At 45.1% G+C, this 19,741-nt stretch overlaps 1 protein-coding gene across 7 annotated transcripts in view; it reads left to right on the forward strand.

Annotated features, from left to right (window-relative positions):
* NR6A1 (nuclear receptor subfamily 6 group A member 1) overlaps window positions 1–19,741 on the forward strand; it is a 195,281-nt gene that overhangs the window by 166,198 nt on the left and 9,342 nt on the right. For 5 of the 7 annotated variants that reach the window (XM_058672567.1, XM_004593578.2, XM_004593576.3 and 2 more), the window contains 4 exons: window positions 6,180–6,235; window positions 12,847–13,001; window positions 14,314–14,541; window positions 15,748–16,002. In XM_058672567.1, coding sequence (XP_058528550.1) covers window positions 6,180–6,235; window positions 12,847–13,001; window positions 14,314–14,541; window positions 15,748–16,002 — 694 coding nt within the window. The remainder of the gene's footprint in view (window positions 1–6,179; window positions 6,236–12,846; window positions 13,002–14,313; window positions 14,542–15,747; window positions 16,003–19,741) is intronic. The other 2 variants (XM_004593579.2, XM_004593577.3) reach the window with 1 other exon arrangement.

Genomic DNA, 19,741 nt, shown 5'->3' on the forward strand with positions numbered 1-19,741 from the left:
ATATGTAAAAATTGAGGAGTGAGGAATATTCTTTATGAAACTGGTGGTCAACACAGAATTCTGTGTTTTTCAAAGCCTATAAAATTATACACCACAAAATACATTGTGTTGCATATAATTTTTTTAAGATTTATTTTTATTGGGAAGACAGTAATACAGAAAGAAAGAGAAACAGAAAGAAAGATCTTCCTTCCGCTGGTTCACTCCTCAAGTGGTCTCAACAGCTGTAGCTGAGCCAGTCCGGAGCTACGACCTAGAAACCTCGTCCAGGTCTCGATGTGAGTTCAGGGTCCCAAGGTTTTGGGCCATCCTCTACTGCTTTCTCAGGCATGGAGCTATATGGAAAGCAGGGCTGCTGGGACACAAACCAGCTCTCATATGGGACCCTGCCACATGTAAGGTGAAGACTCTAGCCACTAGGCTGCCATACCGAGCCCTCATGTAATTTTTTGGAAGATTTATTTTTATTGGACAAGCAGATTTCAAAGAGAAGGAGAGACAGAAAAGTCTCCCATGCTGGTTCACTCTCCAAATGGCCATAACAGTCAGAGCTGGTCCAGTCCGAAGCCAGGAGCCAAGAGCTTCTTTCATGTGGATACAAGGTCCCAAGGTTTTGGGTCATTCTCCGCTGCTTTCCTGGGCCATAATTGGGAAGCTGGATGTGAAGTAGAGCGGCCGAGACATGAACCAGCGCCCAAATAGGATCCCAGCGCTTGATGGTGGAGGGTTACCCAATTGAACTGGCCCCTGCATGTAAATTTTTAAAGGTTGTTTATTTAGAATGCAGAGAGAGATGATTCTTCCATCTGCTGGTTCTTTTCCAAAATACCCAGACGAGCAGAGCCAAGGTCTGGGAGCCCCATCCATGTATCCCACACGGGTGGTGGGAACCCAAGTACTTGAACCGTCATCTGCTGGCTGCCAGAAGCTGTGTGTGAAGTGGAAGTGGGGGCGCTCTGCTCTGGAGTATGGGGAGCATCCCAGGTGATGTGTTGGCTCACTGTAACACACACGGTCTCCCCCTGCTTGGAGTTTAAAAACGTTAAGCAGAATGTTGTGGGTGTGAGCGACGGGGAGTGGATCTGATAAGACTGCGGATGAATCACAAAATAGGGGATGAGGGAGAGTTGGGCTGGCCTTGGCAAACTGTTTTAACTGTATACTTTAGGCTAAAGACAAAAAGAATTATGCACAAACAAAACACTCTAGTTGGTTAAAATTTGTTTCTCTCAAGGTTATCTGTCAAGAATTCTATTATTATTTGTGTACTAAGATTAAATAACTAAGTAAAATATATTATAATGAGAGTAATGTTTTTCACATCAAGGAAGTTTTAAATCCTCAGAGAAGCAGGCTGGAACGAAGCCTCCCGGGAGAGATTACAGTCAGTGGCATTAGTATGGATTCATGGATGGGTGGGCAGGTAGATTTCGGGGCTGTAGAGGTTATAAGCTCCATGCACTACGAGGAGCTGAAAAGCAGTGATAGCGCAGTAGCAATGGGCATACCTAGTACCCTGGTCTCAGCTTCTCAGTAAAGTGAGTCAGGGCTCCTTGCAGCACTGCTTGTTGGCAGGGCTCGTCAGGAGACAGAGGGGCTGGCATATTTTGTGCTGACAGGACATTGAGAAGTACTTTCCAAAAGGAAAAAACAAAGAACACGTATCAAAAGATGACTCAGCCACTGGAGAAGTTTTCAGTGGCCAAAGTTTGAACATCCCAAGCAACAAAATAACTACTATTTTTTTTTTTTTAAGATTTATTTATTTTTAGGGCCCAGCGGCGTGGCCTAGCAGCTAAAGTCCTTGCCTTGAACACGCCGAGATCCCATAAGGGCACCGGTTTTAATCCCGGCAGCTCTACTTCCCATCCAGCTTCCTGCTTGTGGCCTGAGAAAACAGTCAAAGACGGCCCAAAGCCTTGGGACCCTGCACCGTGTGGGAGACCCTGGCTCCTGGCTTTGGATCAGCACAGCACCGGCTGCTGCGCTCACTTGGGGAGTGAATCATCAGACAGAGATCTTTCTCTCTATCTCTCCTCCTCTCTGTATATCCGACTTTGTAATAAAAGTAAATACATCTTTTTTAAAAAAAAGATGTATTTATTTTTATTGGAAAGGCAGATTTACAGGAGAGACAGAGAAATAACCTCCCATCCGTGGGTTCACATCCCAAATGGCCACAACGGCTCATTTTACCCTTGCCCATATGGGATGCTGAATCTTGAAAGTGGGATTAGCTTTTTTTTTTAAGATTTAGGTTTATTTTTATTGCAAAGTCTGATATACAGAGAAGAGAGTCAGAGAGGAATATCTTCCGTCCACTGATTCACTCCCCAAATGGCCACAATGGCCAGTGCTGGGGCGATCTGAAGCCAGGAGCCAGGAACCTCCTCCAGGTCTCCCACACAGATGCAGAGTTCCAAGACTCTGGGTTGTCCTCGACTGCTTTCCCAGGCCACAGGCAGGGAGCTGGATGGGAAGTGGGGCAGCTGGGGTTACAACCGACGCCTATATGGGATCTTGGCGAGTGCAAGGCGAGGGCTTTAGCCACTAGGGCCCATTTGCTTTTATTTTTCTCTGGTTTCTCCTTCTTCCTTTCTGTAACTTCTCCCTTGGTGTGTATGTTCTGCTTCTCCCCTTTAAGTCTGACATGCAGGAGGAGACTTGTGATGGCATGCTACTGTTACCCAGTTACCAGATTTACTCAGCTTTCTCCAGTCATCCTTATGTCTGAGTTACCGCAGAGGCACATGTTACATTTGGGTTTTATGTGTCTGTGGTGTCTCCTGACATTGCAAAATGGTTCCTAAGCTTTTCTTTAATAACTGTTGATTTTGAAGCAAACAGGTTGTCTGGCTCACTGTCTCTCAATTGGGCTTACAGTCTACAGATTTAGGCTATGCCTTTTTGACAATCATGATGTGTCCTCAGTACGTTGTCAAGAGCATGTGATGTAATTTTGTCCCATTAATGATCATGTTAACCTGAATCACTGGTATGAGGTGATATTACTAGATTTTTTACACTGTGAAGTTTAAGTAGAGACAACATGCAAAATTATATAAAGCATCACACATGTTCCCTGGCTAGGTGTAATATCTCTGATAGCACTTGAGTGTGCGAAAATCCGCAGGAACCACATCCTGGAGTCTTGAATACCAAGCTGTGATGAACTTGGACTTAGCTCATGGGCCACAGGATGCCACTGTCAGGTTTGGGTCTGGCCTTCGATGTCCTTCCCTTTGTGTGCTGCTTTGGGGTGGGTTGGCTGCCCAGGCCCAGGCATGTGAGCAATAGTAGGTACATGAACTCCAGAGTAGCACGTGGTTTGCATGACTTCTGAGCAGAGAGAACTGCTGGCCTGTGCCATTGTCTCAGGCTTAGAGAAGAAGTTCAGCAAAACCATTCCTGTAATACTATACTCAGAACTCATTTGTTGTCCTTGCTAGATCACTGCCAGAAAAAACCTCAGTAGTGCTAGGTAACTGAGCTCTTAGCTCAGGGTAGCATGAAGGAGCAAGTACAGCCTTAGAAGACCCAAATTGAAATCCCAGTTCTGCCATTTTCCCTGAATAACATTTAGCAACAAATCTTTAACTCTTTGAGCTTTATTTCTTCAGCTGTAAAATGCTTGAGATAATGTGTACCTTGAAATGTGTGTATCAGGTGAGTGAAATATGCAAATGCATTGTAAGTTTTAAAATACGTTCCAAGAACGATGACACATTGTATTGTTTTCCAAACTTGAATTTCATACCTTCTTGACATATTATACTTTCTCTTACTAGAACAGTACTGTTATTTACCTTGTTGTCGAAGTCAAAGGGAACTTTTTCGCTGCTTCAGTGAGTGGAAAATCTGTATAAAACACTTTAGTGTATAATTAATAGTTTAGGGGGTTAGTTTCACGGTGCAAAGTTGAACTGTTGCCTAGGGCCCCCCACCCAACTCATGCCTGCATTTGATTTGAGGCCTGCCTGCATTTCCAGTCCAGTTGCCTGCTGGCTTGTACCTTGATAGGCAGCGGGCGATGGCTCAAGTACTTGTATCCCTGCCATCCATGTGACTGAGAGGTTGGCCTGGCCTAGTCCCAGCTCTTGGGATAACTGGCAGGTGCAAGTTTTTCCTCCTCTCCCCTCTCTGTCCCTCGCTGTCCCTCTCTCTTCTTTTCAGTGTGTGTGTGAGTTTCTGTATCTGTGTGTTTGTGTATCAGTCTGCCTTCACAATAAATAAACTTTTAAAATGAGTTATAACCTTTCAAAAAAAATGTATGCACCAAAAATATCTTATCCTTCCACAATGGGATGCATACACTGGGAAATACTAGTAGTGGACTGGAGGCTGTTCAGAAAATATGATGGCCTGGGTTCGAACCTTGATTCTGCTATTCCGACTCTGTTTCCTTAAAGCAGGGCGTTTCCTTGAGCCGTACATTGGTCCCTGTTAATCCATTAACTTGGACAATGGTGATACTTTCCTCGTGAGTTACTTTACCAAGATAGCAGGAGCTGAGACAGAGTCCATGTCTGCTGCACGTGAATGTCAGTGCAGAGAAGGGTTCAGGTAGAACATGGGCTTGTAAATTTCAAAACAGGTTCACAAGATGTGAATCTTTAAGGCATGTGGTCCTTCAAACAAACCAATAAAGCAGGTAACATTTTTCCTCATTTCCAGGACAGTGAGAGTGAAGTGCTAGCTGGAGGACATCCAGCATCAGTTCAGTGTCCTCTCTGCAGTGGACCGGTCTGTGTTCTGTACCTGTTAGCTGGAGCAGACATGTTCAAAGCCAACATTGAAAGTGGATGTATCGAAAGACCATCTCACTAGTAACTGGAACATCATAGAAAGAGCTTTGTGGACTGTTAGAACTTGAGATGAGGTTGAAGGAGTGCTCCCAAAGATCAGCATGTATTAAATTCTTTAACACAGGCTGTGTATGTTTCCTCACTCCAAATTCACAGCAGCTGTGGGAGGTAGATGAATTTGTGTTCATTTTGCAGGTGAAGATATTAGTGTTTTAGCAAAGTTGAGCATAAAACCTTGGCTTTTTTAAATTCTTTTATGCAGAGATAAGAGGCAAGAGAGCAGAAAGGGCTTGTTTCAGAGTGCCTTGTTTAAATGCCAAGGCCTGTGGGTCATTGTAGCTTTGTGTTACATGATAGGACAACCCCGAAGACAAGAGCCAGTATCCTCTCTCTGCAGTTAGCAGAAGCTTGACTGGAGTTGTGCAGACCTAGCAGAAACAGGGTTCGGGCCCAGCCTTGTTGAAGCTCAAAGTGTGTATCTTTTGAGGATGTCAGAAACCTCCCCTTGTGAGACAGCCAGTCCTGCTCTTGTTCTTTGCAGCAGGCTTGCTGCCCCTTGTGGCTACCTTCTCCAATGACTATTACAAAAGCTTTTTCAAAAATGACAGCATACATTGCACCCTTTTTCATTTAAGTTTTCATTTATTTATATATGATAGACAGATTTACACAAAGAGAGAGCGAGAGATTTTCCATCTGCTGATTCACTCCATAAATGGCCACAATGAGCTGAGCTGATCTGAAGCCAGAAATCTGGAGCTTTTGGGTCTCCCACATGGGTGCAGGGGCCCAAGGACTTGAGCTCCTTCCACTGCTTTCCAGGGCCAGAAGCAGGGAGCTAGATGGCAAATGGAGCAGGTGGGACGTAAGCTTGTACTGCACGTGGAAGATTATCTAGCTATGCCACTGCAGTGCCGCCTTTCATTGCTTTTTGTACCCAGGCTCCTCAGTGGAAATCTCTCTGGACAAGAAGCAGGGCTGCCAGTATTAGAACCAGCACCCATATGGGATCCTGGCACGTGCAAGGTGAGGACTTTAGCTGGTAGGCTACTGCACCAGGCCTTCAAATGTTTTTAAAAGATTTTTAGAAGTTTGATTAATACACTGAAAACATTTTCTTCTGATCTTACAAGTTAGATATGCTGGAATAAACAGTATTTTATTGGAAAATGGAAATGTTCTCTGGAGCTTCACATCCAAGAAGTATCTGCTGTTTGTATAGCAGCCAAGAGTAACAAAGTGCTTTGAGTCCAGGAAGGCTGTTTGAGTCTGGGATTCACCAATTGCCGCTTTATGCTTTGGGCCAAGTAAATATTCTTTTTGTGCTTAGACTTCCATGAGCATGCTGCTGACTTGACTCACGTTTCCTTCCAGCTATCAGAGAAGATGGAATGCCTGGAGGCCGGAATAAGAGCATTGGGCCAGTCCAGGTGAGTTCTGGGTCTCGCACTGGGGTTCATCCTGGAAGCACAGGGTACCAGACGCTCCTCTAAGTGCCCATGTTGCTCCCTTTTCTCTGCCGCTGGAGGGAGCCACTTTTGCTTTCAGTCCTCTGAGACTTTTAGACCCTGAACGTCAAAGTGTGTAGAAAATGTAAGATTGTAAGTGAAGCTCTTGTGATCCCTCTGCATTTCTCAAGCATTAAACTCAGTTAGGATTCTGAACCATCTAGGCAACGCTTTGTGAATCAGCTGAGACTGAAGATAGCTTAGCCCAGCAGAAGTGAGCAAGCCTGATCCTCGTTTCACTCAGAGATGCTTTAGCAGAAGAGTCTTTGCCTTGTTTGTAGAGTAGGAATATAAATACCCTGTTTAATGCCACAGTCATGTACTAACTCCTGCACCATAGGCTTTGTATTGTGAACTCGGTGCAGTAGAAGACAGTGATACCTTAGCACAGTAAGAAATACTAGAGGATGCCCAGAGAGCACAGGGGAGAACTGCAGCTGTCCTTGAGGGCAGGAGACCCTCAAAGAAGGATTCCTGGGGGCAAAAGAATTAGCTGTGCTGGAAAGATGTGGGGGGCAGCTTTTCTTCCTGATAGGTGCAACACAGTGAAAAGACCCAAAGGTGAATTTCTCTTAAAGACTGATAGATCAATTTGAAGGTCAGAGTTACAGAGAAGAGAGGGGTAGAGAGTAGGACAATGTCCACCTACTCCTACGATAATTTTTTTTAAATTAGTTATTTCTTTTGGAAGTCAGAGTTACAAAGAGAGATCTTCTATCCAGAGACTCCCCAGATGGCTGCAACGGCCAGGACTGGGCCAGGCCAAAGCCAGGAGCTCCATCCCTGCTCTCCTGTGGGTGCAGGAGACCAAGTCTTTGGATCGTTATTTGCTGCTTTCTCAGGTCGTTAACAGAAAGCTGGAGTGAAAGTTGAGTAGCTGGGATATAAACTGGAACCAATATGGGAAGGCGGCATCCTAGCAATAGCCTTGCCTGCTGTAGCACAACACTGCCTTCCCTCCCAGAATGAATTTTTGAAGAATGACAGTGGGTTTGTCCATTCAGGCTGGAGCTTTGGGCATATGTGATAGAGTGGCAAGAGACAGATTTCTTCATTTGTAGTCACCTCTCTGAAGGGTAGATGTAAAGCCTTTGTAAGGCCAGCCTCTTCTTCGTTGCTCTTACTCAGCAGCAGAAGGTGAATTCCATATGAGGACAGAGAACTGGGTAACTGTATAACTCACCCACCCAGTGACTCCACTCACCAGTGGGCAGGGAGCATAGCTGAAGAATGATTGGGAAGCTGGCATTGTGACATTCCGGGTAGAGCTTCCACCTGACACTGATGTCCCATACAACAACCCGTTCGTATCCCAGCTGCTCCACTTCTCCTAGCTCTCCCTGTTACTGGCCAAGGAAAGCAGCAGAAGATGGCTCAAGTGAGTGTTTGAGGTCCTGCCATGCACTTGGGAGACCCGGGTGCAGCTCCTGCCTCCTAACTGCTGTGGCTGTCTGAGAAGTAAAGCAGTGATTGGAAGATCTCTTCCTCTCTCTGACTTCCAAATAAAGTAATTAATTAAAAAAATATTATTAGAGAAGTAGCTGGTCATCATCTATCCTAGCATTTAAGACACCAGAGTCCCACATCAAGAGAATGTGGTTTCAGTTCCCAACTCTGGTCCCCCGTTCCAGCTTCTTATTAGTTAATATCCTGGGAGGCAGCAATATTGGCCAGTAAGTGGACTCCAAGCCTTAACTCCCAGATTACACACAAACCAGCCTTGACTATTGCAGACATCTGGGGTTGTATCACTTTACATCCCCACCAGTGGTGCACAGCGTTTCACATTTCTTCACTTCCGTTGTCGGATCTTGTTTATTTTGTTGTTTTTTGTTATTCATGTAATGGACATCCTAATGGATGTGAGATACTATCTTACAGTTATTTTGGTTTGTATTTATCTAATTAGTGACACTAAACATCTTTTTGTATACCTTCTGATCATTTGTCTTTGGAAAAATGTCTGCCTAAGCCTCTTGCCCATATGGTTTTATTATTGAGTTACAGGCGTTCTTTATATATTTTGGGTATATGATTTGAAAACCCTCTCTTCCGTATCATAAGTTGCCTTTTTCTCTGTTGACTGCACAGAAACTTTTTAGCCTGATAAAAATCTACTTGACTATGTTCTTTTTGTCTGAAATTTTAGTGTTATATCCAACAAATCATTGCCAAGACATGCAATGGGAAGGTTTTTTTCTTGTGTTTTCTTATAGGAACTTGATAATCATATTTAAGTCTTTGATCCCTTTCAGCTGATTTTTGTGTATGATTTAAGATAAGGGTCTAGTCTGTCTGTCAGTGGCTGGGAGAGGAGCTCGTGGCAGTAGGTGTCCAGCACTGTGTTAAAGAGAGGATACTATATTTTCTCATTTGTGTGGTCTGGCGACTTTGTCATAGATCACTTGATCATAGTGTCTGAGTTTGCTCTGTTTGTCCTTATGCCAGTACACATTGTTTTGGATATTATAGCTTTGTTACCTCGTGAGAAAGTATGAGGCCACCAGCTTCATTGTTCTTTCTCTGTGTTAAGCCGGCCATGTGTGATGCTTTGAGGTTCCACATGAATTTTAGGGTGGTCTTTGCTGTTTCTGCCAAAAACGGTGTTGGGGTTTTGATAGGAATCCTTGGATCTCTGGGTTGCTTTTAGTGTTAAGTATGTTTTGATCGTGTTGTCTTCAGTCCTTGAGCATGAGGGGTCTTTCCACTAGCCTGTCCTTTCTCGCAGTTTTTCACATGGTTGTGTTTCTAAGTTCATTTCTAAGAATTTTATTCTTTGTGATGTTATTGTAAGTAAGGTTGTTTTCTTAATTTTCTTTCTGAATTGTTTAATTATAGTACATAAGTGTAAAATTGTATCAGATTCATTTTGTACAGATTTTTATATGTTTATGCTTTAGTTTTGCTGAATTCATTTATTTCTTCTGTGTTTTTCTGGAATCTTTATAGAGTTTTCTGCATATAGTATCAGGTCATCTGCAGTCACAATCTCTTCTTTCCTTACAGTTTGAATGCCTTTTATTTCTTTTTCTTGCCTAATTGCTCTGCCTAGGCCTTCACACACTGTTTAGAACTGGTAAGAGTATGCATCCTTATCTTCTTCCTGACTTTAGAGAAGAAGCTTTCAGTTTTCACCTTTGATTATAATAGCTACAGGTTTTTCATATATGACTTTTGTTTGTGTTCATTTCTTTTGTATTCAGATGCAGAAGAGAATGTGTCCATTGAAAGGAATGTTTATCCATTGGGAGAAGCTTCTATCCATCTTAGTGGTGTTTGCAGCTTTTTGAGCACTCTCTGTGATGCTTCTATTATTCCAGGCCGTCTTCAGTTCCTTGCATCTCCAGGATTGAAACTCTGATGTTCAGAAAAGCCTGTTTTACCTGCAGTGTAGTTTTTTACATTAGGAGTGTCATACTAGTCTGTTTTTTTTTTCTTTTTCCTTTTTATACTAGTCTGTTTACAAATGATATGTTAGAGCTATGATCTACAGGCTCTTAATTGAATGAAAACAAAAAATGCTATTTCTGTGTGTTGAGCACATACTGTGTCCCTACACTTTATAACTTCAGCTTCAGTTAACCTCCTAAGGCTGTCCAAGTCAAACTTGGCTTCAGCATGAAGGAGAATCATGAGCTACAAGAGAAGTGAATAGGAGGGTTTGAATGATTTGCCCAACCATGCCCACCCAGAAAATGGCAAGCAGAAGTTAAACCCATGCTTAAGCACTCCCATCCCAACGTGTTCCATTCCCTGTTGAACACGCCGATGCTTGCCCAGTGTGACTTGGAGTTAAAGCCAGAGATAGGTACAGTACAATTTTGGCTTGTGCTTGCAGTGCAGTGATGTGAGACTGACTCTGGCCCAGCTCAGGTATTTCCATCATCTTAAAACAATTGGTCTCATTCTCAAAAATATAACTTCAGACCACTTTAGTCAGGACTCAGTAATGTTTTAAAGGCAGAGAGACACAAATAAATAGCTCCTATCTGCTGCTTCCCTCCTTCAATGCCCACAGTATTCAGGGCCAAGCCAGGCCAAATCCAGCAACTCGGTCCAATCTCTCTTGTGAGTGGCAAGAAGCCATCTGGTTGAGACATCTCTGCTGCTCCCCAGCGGCATTAGCAGGAAGCTGGAGCCTGGTCCTGGAGTGAGTATTAAACCTAGTATGGTATGAGAGTGTCTGAACTGGCATCTTCTACCCCAAACACCCAATTTAATATTTAATCCAAGTTATTCTTGACCAACAACACAAAGTTACACACCAGTTAAATATTTCTTGTTTCTGCTCCAACTTCTGTATACTAGATGGCTTCTAGTTCTTCCTCAACACACTTGTGTTTATGATTAAGGAAATTCAAGATTACCTCACAACTTGCTATAGCAAAGGAAGAATACAGGAGTTCGAGTTACATAGACTTGGGAGAAAATATCCTCCCAGGTTTTTATAGGACCAACAAATGAAAGTTCCCCAGCCCCTCCTTCTTAGTACTCACTCTGCTGTGTTAAGTTTACCCTGTTAAGCCTCAACCGTGAGCTAGACGTTTTGTAGAAATAGTTTACTCACTTCATGTTTGGTTTAGTAGCTAGAGTACGGGACTGAATACTTAAGTGTTTGGGTCTCTTCCTGAAGATTCACCCTGGCATGGGACTGCACTGTGATATGGCAAAGTCAGTTCACTTCTCCTTTTCTTTCTTCTCCACTTCCTGCTTCTCCTCATCATCATCTTCCTCCTCCTCGTTCTTATTGTCCTCTTCCTTCTTTTCTTCTTCATTTATTTATTTGAAAGGCAGAGTCAAACAAAGACATCTTCCATCCACTGGTTCATTCCCCAGATGACTGCCACAGCTGGAGCTGGGTCTGTTAAAAGCATGAGCCAGCTCTCCATATGGATGTAAGGACCCAAGAACTTGGGCAATCTCCACTGCTTTCTCAGGCGCTTTAGCAGCACCAGAGGTAGAGCAGCAGGGACTTGAACTGATGCCCACATGGGATGCCCATGCTACAGGAAGCAACATCTGTGAGCTTCAGTTTCTTCCTTTATTTAATAGAATCAAGAATGTTTTTTACTAACAAAAACCAAAAAAAATTCTAATGAAGGTCCAATGTCAGTACTATATAAATGAACTTTTGTTTATTCACTCAACAAGTATTTAGGCACTTTGCTCCTAGATCCGGTCATATAGGTCTTACAGAGGTTATTTCTAGTGCTATAAAAATAAAAGCAATCTGAGGCTGGCGTTGTGACCCATTGGGTTAAACTACCACTTGTGCCAGTTTGAGTTCTGTCTCTGCTTCCAACCCACGGAAGGTAGCAGAAAATGGCTCTAGCACTTGGGCCTTTGTGCTAGGTAGCTCTAGCACTTGGGCCTTTGCCACCCATGTGGGAGAACTGAGTGGAGCTCCAGAATCCTGACTTCAGCCTGTCCCAGACGTGGCTGTTACTGCCATTTAAGAAGTGAAGCCACCGATGGAAGATCTGTGTCTATCACTCTGTCTTTCAAATAAATGAATATTCAAACAAAAAGAAGAAAAATAGCAGTGATTATGATGGTGTCATTTTAGCCCTTCCATTAATTATTGCTGTGTTCCAAGCCTTTTTCTAGGTAAGTGGTACATCTTGACTAATTTAATACTCCTAGGAACCCTGCGAAGTACGGATTAGTACTCTGTGTACCATTCAGCTGAAGGGAGTTAGGTTCAAATAGTTAGATGACTTGCCCAAGATGGTACAACTAGAAGTGGCAGAATCCAGAATTGAACACACATAGTCTGCTCCAGAATTCCTTCAACAATGATGCTGTCCCAAAACATACAGATGGAATAAGGAGTTAAAATTCTGTCTAGGTGGGGCCCGGCGGCGTGGCCTAGTGGCTAAAGTCCTCGCCTTGAAAGCCCCGGGATCCCATATGGGCGCCGGTTCTAATCCCGGCAACTCCACTTCCCATCCAGCTCCCTGCTTGTGGCCTGGGAAAGCAGTTGAGGACGGCCCAAGGCTTTGGGACCCTGCACCCGCGTGGGAGACCCGGAAGAGGTTCCTGGTCCCGGCTTCGGATCGGTGCATACCGGCCCGTTGCGGCTCACTTGGGGAGTGAAACATCAGATGGAAGATCTTCCTCTCTGTCTCTCCTCTCTGTATATCCGGCTTTCCAATAATAATTAAAAAAAAAAAAAAATCTGTCTAGGTGGTAGTAGAGAGCTTCACAAGGGAGGTAATACCTGCATTTGGTCTTGGAAGGTCGAGTAGGAGATTGTCACTGAGAACCCTGTTGAACAATGTGGAGGCGTTGTGACTTGAGAGTAGGGCAGATAGGCCCGAGAATGGCCATGATGGCCCATGGTGCTAAGATCCAAGCAGCCAGGCTGCACTGAGGTGAGGAAAAGACCAGGGGTGTCTGGGTGGAGGCGAGGGAATCTAAACTGCTGTGTAGAATCCTGGGAACCTCCATGGGACTTAAATAAGCCCTCGGCCTGACGGAAGAACAAGATACACCCTGAGTATCAAACCTAACTTGTCAATTCCTTATCAAAGATATCCGAAGAAGAGATTGAAAGGATCATGTCCGGGCAGGAATTTGAGGAAGAGGCCAATCACTGGAGCAGCCATGGTGACAGCGACCACGGCTCCCCTGGACACAGGGCCTCAGAGAGCAGCCAGCCTTCACCAGGCTCCACACTGTCCTCCAGGTGAGCTGGCAGCACACCCAGGGCCGTCATGCGGGACTCACCAAGAGGGCAGCCGCCAGGAACTGCTGGCCACGTGGCGCTCCCACACTGTTTCCAACTTGGTACTTTTGCTCTCAGGTTCAGGGAGAAGAGGTCCATGTTTCCCAACCGTGTCAAGGCTAAGACCTTGAAAATATCACTGATACCATGCAGGCTGAGAAAGAGCTATAGCCGCTGTCCATATCCATGCATTCTTTCCTATTGAGTAACATTTCAAATATAGCCCTTTTCCCTCATTTATTTAGTCACAAGCGAAACTAACCACCGTGACAATAGTGAGTTAAGTTACAATTTCTCTGCCTCGTAAGAGTAAGCGATTTTTCACTTTAGGAATATTTAAAGGGAAAAAAAAAGGGTGTTTTTAAGCCAATCAAGTGTGCTGCTATTAGGAAACACAGATTTGGAGACTCTTGACTCAAGAGTGAGTTGTTAGGTGTGAAATAGAGCATCACCCACCAGGGAAGGTTTTCCTTCCCCAGAAACCTTGTATAGGACAGGGTGGACAGACTTTTCTGTAGATGCCAGTTCATGTTTTAGTCTTCATGCCTTGTGATCTGAGCCTTAACCACTCTGGCTTTATCATGAAAGCCATACAGTTTATAAAGCAATGAGTGGCTGCAGTCCAGTAACCTCATGTACCAAAACAGACAGCGTTTTGCCACCCCTAGTTAAAAACAAACAAAGGGAGAGTCTCTTGTTGGTCTTAAGAATTAACGGAGTGGGTAGATTGCTCTGAGAAAGGGAGGGAAATGGATGAACCTGCTTTCCTGTTCGTATTTAAATACAGTTTTTATTCCATTCAGCTATTGCTTAGATTATTCTGAGATTTGAATATTTAGGGTCTTGCTGTCTGTCATGTGCTAGGTGTTAGGTTTGCTCTGTGACCTGATAAAGTACTCAAACCTGTATATGCCTTAATTTTCTAGCAATAAAATAATACAGACACCCCTCTTGTCATCATAAATGACAAGTAACCATTAAAAATTCTCTGCATGTGCACCTGTAGAAAGGAATTTTTTCAGCCGCTGTTGATTCAGTATTACTGTGCTGGACATTGGGTGTCCAGAGGTGAGTCCCATAATTCACACCCTTGCACAGAGTCTTTGTCTCAGAGATGGAAGTGTGTTAGGGGAGATATTGTAATTATTGTACACATCTTCTGGCTTGATGAAAACACAGGCTTCTGGCCAGAGAACGCCCAGCCTGCCCTCTGACTTGTTTGCTTCTGGTATACCTTCTGTGACTCTGCTTGACTGGAGACTTTTCTTTCCAGTAGGTCTGTGGAACTAAATGGATTCATGGCATTCAGGGAGCAGTATGTGGGGATGTCTGTACCTCCACATTATCAGTACATACCGCACCTTTTTAGCTATTCTGGCCACTCACCGCTTCTGCCCCCACAAGCTCGAAGCCTTGATCCACAGTCATACAGTCTGATTCACCAGCTGGTGTCAGCTGAGGACCTGGAGCCCCTGGGCACACCCATGTTGATTGAAGATGGGTAAGTGAGCTCTGCCCTGTTTGACCCTTAGCAGTCTCCGTGTTCCTACCACACACCTACCCACGTCCCTGGCCACTGTACCCTAGGCTTGGAATGAGTCAGGGGTGTAATATGATCTACAATTCTGGGCATGGTCATACGTCAAGCCTAGGTTCCTTAACAAGATACCAAAGGTCCTAACTTGATACCTGTCCGCATCTTTAGCCATCAGACCCATAGGTAGCGTGATGGAATGTTGCCGCCTTGGGTGATAGGCCCGAGTGAGTAGAAGGAATACTTTCTTTGGGGGGTGGGGGGATTTAGTATATTTAAACCAATAATGCAAATATTTCTTCCTGGGGTACTCTTTTAAATCTCCGTTGACTCAACCTAAGTAGGTAATATCTTAGGTTAGCCTTTAGGCCATCCATTACTCCTTTGTCCTGGAGCCTAGGTTGTTTATCAAGCTAAGACCTCACAAAAAGTCTGAGATTTTCTATGCTAGTCTCCAACTTCAGAAGATTCAAATATCTACCCATAAGAAGGTCACCCAAAGCCTTTACTTTTTAGTAATGTGGGCGTTTTGTGGGGTTTGCTATGGAAGAAGGCTCCGAGGCTGTGGACTCAGGGGACCCTTTTTAACCCAGAATATATACTCGCCCTTCTGCTTTCTTAACTCTCACCACCAGGGGGTGCAGTGAGAGCAGGAAAAGCAATGCTTATTACTGTGCGAGTTTCTGAAATACAGGGGCGGGGCATGTTTAGCCTATGGGCCATATAGATCTGGCCCTGACAAGGCAACTGCTAGCACAATTCCAAATTCAGGATTGTAAATTATTGTGTAAACATCCAAATGACCCTTTGCAGAAGAAAGGTTCCCCCCTCCACTGGAGCTCTCATTTCAGAAATGAGTAAAAATTTTCTGTAAGATCTGGAACAGTGGAAGACACCAACATTAAAGTCTGATAATTGCATCAATTCCTTCTAAGCCTCCTTTCCCCTCTGTGGCCTTCCTCTCCAAACCCACCTTCCAACCCTTGGCATAGCTGGCTGTTGCCGTCAGTCCTGACCTTTTATCAGAAAATTCAATTGAATAGCACTGGAGACCCATCAGGTGCAAGGAACCCATTGCCAGGGACCATGTGTGCCCCTAGCAGCTCCCGGTCTCTGTGCCCCCATCCTCCCTCTTACCAGAAGCAGTGACTTTGTCCTGTTCTTACCCTACAGATACGCTGTGACCCAAGCAGAGCTCTTTGCCCTGCTCTGCCGCCTGGCTGACGAGCTGCTGTTTAGGCAGATTGCCTGGATCAAGAAACTGCCTTTCTTCTGCGAGCTCTCAATCAAGGATTACACGTGCCTCTTGAGCTCCACGTGGCAAGAGCTAATCCTGCTCTCCTCCCTCACCGTTTACAGCAAGCAGATCTTTGGGGAGCTGGCTGATGTCACCGCCAAGTATTCACCCTCTGATGAAGAACTACACAGGTGAGGGCTGCTGGCTGGGGAGGAAGTTCTAAGCCATCAAACCATTGTCATCCCTGTAGAACAGGTGACAGGCAGGGAGCAACACAAACCTGGATTCGAATCCTCCGTTTTCCACTGGCTAGCTTGGTGACTTGGCGTAGTTTCTGTTCCTCAAGTAGTGAAAATGGGTTGATAACCGTGCCCCTCCATCAAGGTGGCCTGAGAAGTAAATGCTATGCCGTGAAGCTTGGCAGAGTGTGAAGCTGTTGGTTTTCATTACCTGTGGATTACCATGATAAGATGTATATTAGAAAATCAAAACTCTAAACTTTGCCTACAACATGAGAAGGGCTCTAAATCGTAGCTTACAGTCCAGGAAAAGACCTAGGAATCCTGTTGAGTGCCTAAGGTACCAGGTGCTGAGCTTAATATATTATTTCATTCTCACAGCCTGCTTCGTTTAGAAATGAGAAAGCGGAAGTTCGGAGAGACCTACCCTTTAGGGTTTTGGATTGGCACCCAGACCTCAACTTTGAGCTCAATAATCGCCTTGCTGCAAAATGTCTGTATTGCCCCTGTTCATGACATTCGGTATGATACTAGGGTAATGGTGCCGAGAGCCTGTGCTGTCCTCCCCACAGTTTATGGCTAGCACCCTTATCATCTCCCTGGCCATGTTCCTTTTGCTCACTCACTCTAGACACCTGAGGTGCACAGTTACTGTGTTTTCTGACTCCTAAATCAGCATAAATGTTGAGACAGCTTTGGCTTATTAATATGTCCTTCGAAGTCTCACAAAGTTAAATTGACACTTAAGTAGATGTTTTCATAGCTCAGCTTTATTGGGTAACTTAAATGATGGAAGTCAAGAGATTCTGGGTCACCTGGGAGGAGAGGATAAAAGGAGGTCCTCCCAGGGATGAAGTAGAAGAGGTGGAGTATTCACTCCCCACATGTCCCTTCACAGGCTAGGTTGGATCTGCCCTCTCAGTCATCGCATGAAGACAAGGCCACACTCCCGTCAGGAGCAGAACTCTTAAGCCTTTCAAGGACCCTCTGCACAGCTGAAGGAGGGGGAGTCGGGGTGCTGACTCCTTCCCCTGATTTTCCAATATTTCCTTATTAATGATGCTCATTGTCTTCAGGGTAATCTATAAATGACAGAATTTTGACCCAAACCAACCCTTTGTCCTGTAAACAGGGCTATCTGATTTTTCAAGTGCCCTAACCTCTTCTCCAGAGCCTCTAACTCATTGTTTCCACCAAATTCCTATCTCCTCTTTGTAACTGCTAGGACTCTGGGGTGTTTGGATAGCAGTCAGCCTGCTCTGCATGCTGGCAGAGTTTGCAGAGCTAGCCCAGGGATCCCAGGCTCCCTGTTTGCCTACTGTCCAACACTCCATCCTCGGGCTGCCTGTGGAATGAGCTGTAGGCTCCACACTCTGCAGAAGGATGGCCTGCTTGGGCCCTCAGCAAGTAGGCAGAGATTGCTGACCATGGGAAGCTCCTTGTAAGAACTGAGCTCCTGGGCATGGCGCAATAGCGTAGCAGTTAGGATACTCACCTTGAGCATGCTGGGATTCCATATAGGCGCTGGTTCTAATCCCGGCAGCCCCGCTTCCCACTTCCTATTCAGTTCCTTGCCTGTGGCCTGGGAATGCAGTCGAGGACAGCCCAGGGCTTTGGGACCCTGCACTCCCGTGGGAGGCCTGGGGGAAAACTCCTGACTCCTGGGTTCAGATTGGCTCAGCTTCGGCCATTGCACCCGCTTGGGGAGTGAATCATCGGACGGAGGATCTTCCTCTCTGTCCCTCCTCCTCTCTGTATGTCCACCTTTCCAATGAAAATGAATAAGTCTTAAAAAAAAAAAAAAAAAAAACCACTATGAGCTCCCTAAGGCACCCTACCCTCCTGAGTTGATCACTTGAGCCCCAGGACAAAGATTGAGTCCATAACAGCTACATTTATGAGGGAGCTTTTCAGGAAGGCTCTTCACCAAGGAGAATCTAAAGCTACATTGTCCGTTGTAGGAACTGCTAGTCTCATATGGCCTTTAAAATTCTTCGTGTGCACTAGTGGCTTCTACTTTGGAGAATGTAAAAATAGCATGTTTTCATCATCATAGAAGGTTGTGTAGTAGGCATTACTGACTCTAGAACGTGTTACCTGCTAACCTCTCAGATAGGTTCTAAGATAAGAGATGGAACTATTGTTAGGACTCTCACTCTAATATGGGTTCAGTCAATGGAAACAAGCAAGTTTAACTTCAACCCAGTAGTTAGGATGCTGTGGCCATTTACTGAACAACCTTGTGTGTGTTTCTAGGAGGAATGCTAGGGTCACAGGTGATACAGAAATTGCTTCTGACTCAGGGTCTTTGTTCCTGGTTTACGTAATCAGGAGTCAAATGCAAGCGGATACAGCCTGTACTACAAGGTTTTACACTGGTAGAAATCGGAAGCTTGTGAAGGCCCATATAAGCAGAGACTAGGAAGTGAATACCTTTGCTTGCAGAACCAACAGAAACTTGAGCAACAGACATTTGAACTGCACCTGGAAGTGGGAATTTTTAAGCACATTGCAGAGAAAGGCATGAAAGTAACACAGTGTTCTAGAAACTTAGAGAGTGGTTGCTGTGTGCAGAGAACCAAGCAGTCCTGTGGATTCGGGTCTAAAGAGAATGTGTCTAAGACAGACATGAGGGGAGAAGTGACTTGAGAGAAGAAAGTGTGATGAGATAGACCATGAGATCATGAAGATGTTTGTGTGCCTAAGCCCCAATCTCAGGACTTTGCATCTTGCTGTGTATGCAGTGTTGTGTTGGAGGAATTAGGTTGCATTTAGAAATATATCTGTGACTGAAAAGCTTACAATGGATTGGCACGGGCAGTGGCAAGGAGCGCTGTGAGTGGGTAGGAGGCTCTTCCATAATCCAAGTGAAAAGGAAGCAAAGCGTGAGTGAGAAAGCCGTAACTGTGGAACGGAAAGGGCAGCCCCCGGCTAAGGAGACACGGTCAGTGACACTAACGGAAGTAGAAAAACTAGGAGTGACGAGTGGGTCCCTTGAGCTGGAAGGAGGTGGTGCTGAGCTACTCAGAATGTGGTGTGGGGTCTGAGGTGCCCGGAGAACCCTGGGGGCCTGGACTTGCAAGTGTGAGAAGCTGTGGATCACGCTGCTCTCCGTCACTCAGCCTCTGCTCCGCTGGAGGTGCAGGGTGTGCAGCCTGTAATTGGCCGTAGCTCTTCCCTGCCCGGGCTGCTGCTGCGTTACTCGCACTCCCCCAGACTTCTTCCCTGTTCACAACTGAGTGCAAGTGGGTTCCTGCTGTCAGGAAAAGGCCTTTCCCACATGATACATGGCCACCTCCTTTTCTCTTCTCAAATATTGAATCAAATTTATGGGGCCCGTATTCCTTAATCAGACTCTTATCAGACAGTGAGCCGGGTGAATTTGATTTAAAGCAGATTATAGCACCAGCCCGTGACTGCTCCTTTCCCTTATCAAGACTCCTCCATTCTCAGGAGAAGCATTACGCCACAGACACCAACGGGCACTCTAGTCTGTGGGCACTACCTCCATTTCTGCCAGATCTCTGGAAACTTGCCTCCTGCCTTCCCAGTCTGGACCCTGGCAGCACAGTTCTGCTTTGCTGCTGTAATGGGAGGGCTGCTGCCGTCAGGAATGATAGTTGTTGATCGCCAGAGTTCTGTAGTACCAGTTAGCATCCTGGTGCTTTGTTGAGCCTGTGCTGCCACCCCA

Source organism: Ochotona princeps, chromosome 14 (assembly GCF_030435755.1).
Source record: "Ochotona princeps isolate mOchPri1 chromosome 14, mOchPri1.hap1, whole genome shotgun sequence".
In the NCBI taxonomy this organism is placed as follows: domain Eukaryota; kingdom Metazoa; phylum Chordata; class Mammalia; order Lagomorpha; family Ochotonidae; genus Ochotona; species Ochotona princeps.